The 9,338-nt window shown below is 48.3% G+C and overlaps 1 protein-coding gene across 1 annotated transcript in view; it reads right to left on the bottom strand.

The window, feature by feature from the left end:
- Nucleotides 1-2,738: 2,738 nt before the first annotated feature.
- Nucleotides 2,739-9,338, bottom strand: part of SYNPO2L (synaptopodin 2 like) — a 37,619-nt gene continuing 31,019 nt past the window's right edge. The window contains exon 4 of the mRNA XM_026851401.1: nt 2,739-8,052. Within this exon, the coding sequence (XP_026707202.1) occupies nt 5,714-8,052 (2,339 nt within the window). The 3' untranslated portion in view covers nt 2,739-5,713. The remainder of the gene's footprint in view (nt 8,053-9,338) is intronic.

The raw sequence follows: 9,338 nt of genomic DNA, 5'->3' as shown, positions 1-9,338 counted from the left end.
CCAAAACCCCTGGTAACTCGGAGAAGAACAGTGGCAACATCTAGTGGCTGTTGAAGCTACAGGTCTGTACTGCCAGGGAATACCCTTATTCATGGCACATACTTGCCCTGCTGTGATTTTTGCTGGACGCTTCTTTTTCCATCGGATATGAGTGTTTGGGATAGATATGCCCACTAGGCACCTTACTATTTTCTAGTTTTAAACTACTCTCTGAGTAGCAGACTGAAGCCCAAATTAATCCCTAGCCTACTGCATAGCTGTTCAGTAATCCTTCAGTTTTACTTTGGGCCAGTAACTTCAGGGCTGGCTCCTGTTCCACCTTTGAAAGTCTGTTTGTCAGGCTCCTTCTGACATGATCTGCTATGAGAAGAAATGACTCTCACTTGAGAAGGTTGTATAGGTTAACAGGGAATTTAATCAGAGCCCTGGACACAGCAACCGTCCTTCAATGTGTCAAACCATCTGGAGTAGCTCATAATCCTACCGTGTCAGATTTATTAAGCACAACAAGATGCAGTCCTAATCTGCAGCCTGTGCATCTGTAGCTTTATTTCCTTGGGAGCTGTGCTTCTGGTTGGAGAGAAGCTCAAGTTTGGCATCAGCAAGCATCACTGCCCCTTTGTGAGTTTCCTGTCTGCAAATCAATCAGAAATATGCTGGATAGTCCCAAAATCCACCTCTAGATCACTTCATAAGGAACCTCTCCTTGTAATTAATCCAAAAACATCCACAAAATGATACCTGGACACGTGTCCAGAGTCTGCAGTGTAATCCTACAGCTGACTCTAGCATCTCTTGCAGTGCTTGGGAATTGCTGCCTGAGTGACATGCATCTGGGAAAGGTGACCTGCTAACGCTTGTCCTAAACTGAGCACAACAAACCTCTCAGGACCCAGAAATTGAGTAGACTTTAACATGAACTGAGTGAGGGTTAGAGTTAGGATTAGGCTTAGTGCCTGAGAATACGATGGGATATATTTGATTTTCTGATCTCTTGGTTAATATTAGAAATAATTTGAATCATTCAATGTGAGTTTATATTTGGATTTACTAGAGCTGACAAACTTCCACTGATACCAGGTTTACAAACAGAGGGTGCGGTTTAGGTTAGAGCAGGGTGAGGGGCAGGGCTGAGGCAGGCCAGCTGGGGCTGGCCCATAAATTTCTTCACCCTGTCACTTAGTAAGTGAGTGCTTTGTAGCCTGTAGTACAGAAGTTTTGGATCTCACTTAAGTTTTCGCTTGCATGTGGCTTTTTTAATATATAGAGGGTTTAAGTCCACCTTAGGTGTTTCTATTGGTGAGACATCCTGTCCATTTTTGGACTTCTTATATTCTCCTGGCCTTAGTAGTTTATTGGTAGTGCTAATTGCATGTACTATACTCATAGCAGTTTCTCCTGGATGCCAAGCAAAGAAAATTACAAAATGCCACCTGTAAAGTGCATATCACAAGTTTATTCTTCTGCACAAACAAATAGAAAGTGATTATAAATTGGAAAAAAAAAAAAAAAAGACAAAACAGAAAAGGAAAAATAAGTATTTCCATAAACAAAGATGCCAACTCTGTTCTTCTTCTGGGGTCACATCTTCCAACTGACAGAGCACTGCTGCTGGGCTCCCATTTTCATAGCACTGACATGTCTCTTCTAGGAAGAGGGTCTGGTAGGTGATGCTGGATGTTATAGCAGAAAGGGAGCATGTTCTTTCCAAGGGACAATCTTGGCTTGAACAGTGCCCATGTCTGGAGATCAGTGACTCCTCACTCCAGTGTCTTCTGAGATTCTTCCTCTCAGCTGCAGCATGATATTGAGGTTCTCTCTGGCAAGTGTTCCCATATATCCACAGGGAAAGGACCGATACTTTTGAAGCAAAGATTAACCCCCAGAATTGCCATAGCTGCAATGTGTGACCTGCAGCATGCTAGAGAGGAGGGATGATAGGCAGTTTTAAATCAGAGCCCAGCAGACATCTTCAAATGCTTAACAAGGGGACACTGGGGTTTGGCCTACTACTGCAGCTTATATCTTAGCAGGTAGGAGCTAGAACTTGTGAAACAACTGTTTATGTTTGAGCTTGTTCAACAGCTGAGGAATTAGAAATTTGGAGAGGCTCAAGACAAGCTAATATGGTTCAAAAATATTCCTCGTAACCTCACCTGTGACCTTTCTAACAGGCCAGCCACAATATTTTCATGAGCAGACACTAGCAGAGCTGCTTAAAGCCAGCAGTAGTGCAGGTTTCTTCCTTATAGCTTAGCAGATGCATCTCAGTATTATTTCTCATCTCATGCTACTTCCAGCCACAGGCCTTATTTGGGATACACCACAAGCACTGTAGGCCTCATCTGCAACACCCTCTGCTTCTGCAGATCAAGTCCTGTCTCAGCGTAGGATCCAGAAAAGATTGGGAGGGGCTGAGATCCATCAAATTACTTTGGCTTTACTTCTAAACATAGCTTTGAACCAAGGATGTTAGAAGTGAAATGCAGGAACCCCAGCCTCTTTTCCTTGCTTGATGTTTAATATTCATTCTCCAATTGGACCTAACTTCTTTCATCTTCTGCCTACTACATTGTCAGAAGTGATGGGCCAAATGCAGTTATTCCATTCATTTGGGTCCTGACATCTAACATTCAGCAGTGTTTGGCCATCACTCCTTGGCTTGCATCAGTGTCTTCCAGAAATCTGGAGTGGGACCACTCTAATCTCCCTTACATGCTAAGGCCAGATCTCTCTTGTTTTTTCCAGTGGCAAAAATTAATTTCCTGAGACACTCAGGCCCTGAGAACACTTGTCTTTAGGGGCCTGAGGGAAAGAGACACTGGAATAAGATTCAGAGTTTCTGAGGTTATTTCTTCACTGCAGAATTATCTCGAGCACCCTTTTTCTGGTCCACACAACCCCTCTCTTCACCTGAGTTCAGTAATGCTTTCAACCTGGGCTAGCTTGTCTCTCTAAGACTAGGGATAAAACCACTAGCCAGTGACAGACAGCCCTCCACAAAAAGACTAGAGACAAACTTCTGGAGCATTGCTAGTCCTTGAGTTCCTTTCCACAGCTTTCCTAGAAAAATAGAAGACGACTCCTTCCATGTTTGCGAAAAATCACAGAACTTCAGCTTGCTACAGCACACAAAAATTTTTTCCAGGAACACTAGCAATGTAATGCAGCACAGGATGAGTGAGAAAGCAATTGTCCAAATTAGGTTTTGTAGCATAGATGCTCCCCTTCACCAGAGCTAAGTGGATTCTGGTGATCTGAATTAATTCTGTGGTGATACCTTGTCCTAAGTCCTTCCCTCTGGGACTTTCCAGGAACACATACAATCATCTCAAGAGTTCAGGTTGGCTGCTCTCTATGTCATACAGCCAGTGCAGCATATATTCTGGCTCAAACACCCCTTTGTTCATTAACTAAAGGCATTCCCAAAGGTTTTCCCTCCATCCTCTCCTATGGCTGATATTCTGCCAAGTGAGATCTAAGTGCTGTCCTCCTCCCGCCACAGCATGCTTATCCTATGTTTCAGAGCCTCCAGGAATGTGCATTGCAAACACCGGCCTGCAGGACAAGCCCAGCCAGAGTGTGAAGGATTCAAAGGCAGGATTCTGTATTACTTTTCCTTTTCTCTCATTCTCTCCCTCCCAAGTTTGTCTGGGACTAGAGCTGCTAGCTAGGTTCTCCAGACCTCTTTTTCTTCATGGGAGAGCACATGTGCAAAATCTCCAGGTGCTCACAGAGAAGCACTTTAGACCCTCCAAGAAAAAGTGGAGTACCCAGCTTTTGTGAACAGAACTACATATCATAAGCTCCTGCTGTGCAGAGGAAGCTTGGCTTGAACTTGGCTTGGACACTAGCTGCGCTGCTTGACATCACCCCCATTTGCTCTCTTTTTTTTCTTCCCAGAAGCTATAGTTTTGTACATCCAAAGTTTATGCTCACTCTAGGCAGAGAATGGCTTCTGCCTGAAGGAGAGAAGCAAGTCTAATGAGATGGAGATGTATCTCAAGCGTGGCTATGAGACCCTCATCCTGCCTCCAGTACTCATCCCTGAGGATCTAGCAAAAGGCTGGGCAACTCCTGCCCAGAAAGAGGTGACAAGCCCCTTCCTTACAGCTGGAGGATCTGCTGTTTAGGAGCCAGTGCTTCAGGAGCAATGCCTTCTTAGTGTACTTGTGGACTCACGCTGTAAAAGTGGCTACTGCAATAGGGGGGAGCACAGGTGGAAAGCAAATGGCAGGGGTGTGTGCAAACCAGAGCACAGATGACATGCGCACACACATGCACAGTCCCTACTAATATAATCAATTTTTCCCTGGGAAAGGGAATGCTTTCTTCTTGTATGCCTTTAGTGTAGGGATTAAGTCTGAGGCTAGCCGGGGACATTCAAGGAATAACCAGTCCTGTTTCCCCAGCATCACTAGCAAACTGAGCTCTGTACGTGTGTGTGAATACAGATCCTCTGGGACTCTCAGAGCACTTAAGTTCTTACCAGATAGACCCCAAGGATACTTGTCATTTAGTATAAAGTTCTACTTGTGACTTTCTGTTTCCCTGACCTCCACTTCCATACTGGAAGTTCCATTTCCAGCTCATCGCAGAGTCTTCAGCAAGTTTTACATCATGACCCATTTCCAATCTAGCCACACTTCTGTACTAAACAAAAAGATGATGTGCAAGTGCGTATTCTGTCCTGCCTCCTTTAAAAGCCAACTGTACCTTCTCCCACACAATCCTCCTTTGTACTTACAGTATCTGTATCCTGTTCCAGTGGGGCTAATGCTGCAGGGCCTTCCTTGCACCAACCAGCCACTGCCTAAATTTAGCTTTGACTTTGTGTCAAAATGATACTTCCTTCTGCAGTTGTCCAGCTTGTGTTAGCCCCACCAAGTCCATTCAACGCCCCTCTCTGGCAAATTGCTCCTAGATCTGATAGCCATGTTTAGCACCAGCTAGGATGACTCTCCCTTTTACCCCCAGCCCTGGTGACTGGAGGAACAGGCACACATGTCCACCCTCCTGCACAGGGCACACAGCCCACACGTGGATGTGCAAACACCCTCCCTCACTCTGCTCTCTCGCCTCCTTCCCCATGCCCCTCCAGAGGGCAGCCTACGAGAAGTGTTCAAGGCAAAGCCCCACTTCTACTTTCACTTCCTGCTGAGTGTTGCTGTGTGCATGTGTACAGATGCACAAGGCATCTGTGCACACACAGATGCATTTGTACAGACTGACAGGCTCAGAGAAAAGCAGTCTAATGGGCAAGCTTAGGATTCTGTACTGTAATCCCACCTCTAACCGTTTCTTCCTGGAAAGCTCTTGCCCCCCAGTCTCCATCCATTCAGGGGTGACTCCAAAGCTCTTGAGAAAGGAAAACCACTACCACCTACATGTCCTCATGTGAGACAATCCCTGCCATTCACACCCTCCAGAGGTGAGTGTTGCTGATATGTGCAAGTTTCCAGTCTGTGTACCACACATGTGCCCTCTCTCCACATTTTTCCTGCTGCTGTAGACACAGCCAGTAAGCCCTGCCATGAAGCTGCCCATCTGAGACCAAGGGGAGGTAGGGGAAGAGGGTGATGCAGAAGGGGAGTAATTTTTTTTTCTCTTTTCTTAATTTTCTGTTACTCATCCCAATGTACTGAGCTGACATGAAAGACAACACGAGCACTATCTCTGCGGGGTCATGGACAGGATGGGAGGGGTGCCTTCCTCAGTGGTGGCCAAAGCTTGGCCGCCACACATTGGCCTGCATCCCTGTTCTTGCTGCTGAGAATTTGGGCCTGGCCACCTGAAACCGAGAGGCCGAGGCTGGGTTTGGGGAAAGCCCCTGGCCTGCCTGACCAGACTCTGGGGAGCTCTGGTATGGTTTAGGGGACTGACTGAGCTCCACCTGAAATGGCGCTGGTGTAGCAGGGGCAGAAGAGGCCATTTCTGTTCTCCACACAGGCTCATCCAATGTGGTGGCCGAGCGGGGCACAAGCACGGTGGGTGCCAGGCTGCTTGAAGCGGTCATGGGAGCCGGAGTGGAGAAGCGGCGGATCTCCTGGGTCTTGGCTGTTTTCACAGGGACCTGCTTGGCTGCCATGAAGGATGAGCTAGCCTGTGGGGCAGGCTGACCAGGAGACTCCTGAATTCTGGGGTTTGGGGGATCCCCAAAACAGAACATGGCTGAATTTAATTGATAGGGCTGGTGGCGCATTACATCAATGACCTTGATCCCTGATTTCTGGCCAGGTGCCTTTTTCACTTTGCTCTCTGCTTTGCTAGCCTGAGATTTGCTGGCTGCCAGGGGATAGAAAGGGGAATGCATTGGGTTGTAAGCTATTGGAGGGGGAGCCCGGATGTTGGGTGAATATTTCCAGGATGAGGGTAGAGAAGGGGAAGGAGAAGGGGTCCTGGGCTTGGACTGTGGCTTAGGTGTTGTCTCCACTACGTATTTGTCCATGCGGCTTTGCCGTTTGGCAAAGAGCTCTGCCCCCTTGCCTTTAAGCTGAGGCATGTCCTGGGCCCCATTTACCAGTCCAGCATCTTGCTGCTGAGGCTTAGGAGCCACTGGAGGTGGGGTCTTGAACTTGCGGCCAGAGGACTGCATGAAGTTGCAGGCTTCAGCACCCAGGCTGAGGAAGTCCTCCTCAGGCCCAGACTCAAAGCCTGCCCCGGGATGGTCACCTTTTGGCTTCTCATCCAGGTTCTGCACCAGAGATAGGAGCTCAGGGTTGGGTGAATTCTTCTTCTTCTCCTCAATCTTACTGAACATGGGTTTCTTGTTACCCCGCCGGCGAGCCTCCTGCAGGATGCCTGTGCGGGGAGCTGGCACGGCAATCCTCTGCTCCCTGGAGGTTAAGGGCTCAGAAGGAGGTCGTGGCATTGCTGGTGAGACAGCTGGAGAAGGCTGCTTTGGCACAGGGGAACTGCTTATCGTGTGCTGCGATGGTACTGGACTAATATACAAAGAAGAAGAGGCTGTTCCAGGGACTCGTGGCTGGGAAGCTGTGGAGGCCACCTCCCCTCCTGGCTTTGAGGGAGTTGACAGAAAGATAGATGTGGTGGATGTCCGGGCAGTGTTGGCAGAAGGCTTAGTCTCTGAAGCACTTTCTCCCCCTCTTGACTGTGACTCCAGTGGTGGTGTTGGCCTTCCCGGTGCAGGAATATACAGAGATGTGGAAGAGCTGACTGGACCACGGTGTGTTGCCACTGGTGCATTGGGAGGTGTTTCTGGAGCCAGAGGTGAGAAAGGAGGAACCACTGTGCTTTGCACACCCAGACTTTCACTAGGTTTCTTGGGTGCAGATGGCCTGAAGATGACAGAGGATGTTGCTGGACGCTGGCCAGAAAAGCCAGGAGTAAAGGGCCGTGCAGACCTGTTGAACATGCTTGTTGAGCTTGCAGAGAAAGGGTCAGGGGTGCTTGGGGGAGGCGGGAAGAAAGTGGGGCTAGGGGGTGCCAGGAGCTGAGAGGGGAGGGTGGCTGGCTGCTTGCTGGGCACTTGCACACCTTCCAGGTGGATGGTGAGGGGCACACTGTCTGCCTTCTGTGGCACAGGCATATCTCCGTTCACCGTGCCCTGCTGCAGCTGGGCACCTGGGGCAAGCTGGGGGCTCTTCTGTGTCGGAACTTTCTCAACTGTGTACTTCCCAGCCCGTTCCCTCTGCTGCTCAAATAATCGTGCTCCTTTACCTGAGGCTTCACTCAAACCTTTTTGCTTCTCTTCCTTCTGTTCAGAGTCAGACTTGGACTTTTCAATGTCCAGGTAAGTGTTGTCCCAGTCTGAGTGATTAGTTAGACTTCGGGCATCAGAGAAACCTTCCTCATCAAATTCCGACTCACTAGTTGGGAAAACTCCGTCTTCCTCCTCGTAGGAGCGGTCTTCGTCAACACTTCCAAAACTTACCAAGGTATACTTCTTAGCCCTCTGCCTTCGCTTCTTGAACATCAGCACCCCCTTGGAATGGGGGTTGGGTGCATCTGTCAGCAGGGATGCAATGGTTTTGCACTTGGTTTTGGCTTCTTTCACGTTCTTCTCTTGAATGCTCTCGTGGCGGTGGAGCTCTGCAAGAGACAAAGAGAGGCAAGCTCAGAGCTCATCAAAAAGCTGGGTGGTCAAAGATGGACAGTGATATGGCTATAGGTATTCTAGTACCTATATGAGGAAACACACTGTCACCCCCTTCCCTTCTTTTTCTTTCCTACCTTTGCTGATAGTGTCTTTAGGAACTGCTGATAGAATCCCAAGTGCAGTTTTCTCTATCCCTGCAAACACAATAGAAGTCCATGCAGGTGTGGGGAGGGAACTCCCCCTACTCTGACAGCCAGTCTCTGTTTCCTGATCAGACCTGGGATTTCCTGTTTCTGCAGCATGTGGCCAAGAGTCCCAGGCTGTTTTTACACTGCATGCCCTTGCTCCTGGAAATTTTTACCATTTACTTATCATCATGAAGGTGGAGCCCTGCTTTTCGTAAACCTTCCTCCTACCATATGGAGGATTCCCAGGAGCAAATAATCTCTCTTGCCCTGAGAGTTTGGGAAGAGCCACTGTTAGCACCCGTGCATGCATGCAATGGGAGAGGTGCTCTGCAGGCACTGTCTGGCTGCTCCTGCATTGGGCCCTGCAGTTTCAGCTGCAGAGTCAGAGTATCTTGCAGCAGCATTGTGTGTAAGGCTGTTTGCTGCTCTCCACAGCAGTCCTGCAATGGTAGGAGGCATGTTTTCACCCTTGCTGTAGTACCTTGTCTCTGCCCCATGCCCAGCAAGGAAGAAGAGCATTTGCTCCTGAGCAAGAATCCTAGACCCCCACAACTGATCAGCCAGGCCAGAAGTAATCCACTTAGACAGGCTTGCTTGGAAAAGCCAACACCTGTTGGGACACTGGCATCAAAGTGTGGGATAATCATTTTCTACCTGTTCTGCCAGCCCAGTGGTCAGTAAAGACCCAGGGAGGAACGTTGTGTTCTCTGCCTTGCATGCAGGGAAAGCAGTGGGTGAACAACATTCAGTAGTAAAGCCAAACTCGGCTGCCCTAAGGAACGTGTAGACATACCTTGAATCAGTGTTCAAGTGACAGAAATAAGCCCTAACCTTGTACAGAAGGAAACCCCACATACCTAAACCATAGACTAATTTCTGATTCATTTTATCCTTTTCATATCTTCCACTGTCTTTTTGCCAGCATGATATTACAGATTAAATATCCATTCACTGCCTGCATCTAATAATGTATCAAAAAAATGTGTAGCACCTTGCACAGCCCTGACATTCTCAAGAACTGGGTACAAAATTATGCCTTGATGGGAGAGGAGAGGAGAGGAGAGGAGAGGAGAGGAGAGGAGAGGAGCTGT

This window comes from Athene cunicularia (assembly GCF_003259725.1).
Source record: "Athene cunicularia isolate RWA chromosome 6 unlocalized genomic scaffold, athCun1 chr6_part1, whole genome shotgun sequence".
Classification (NCBI taxonomy): Eukaryota; Metazoa; Chordata; class Aves; order Strigiformes; family Strigidae; genus Athene; species Athene cunicularia.
The sequence above is the reverse complement of the archived record's forward strand: the minus strand, read 5'-3'. Positions and strand labels throughout refer to the sequence as shown.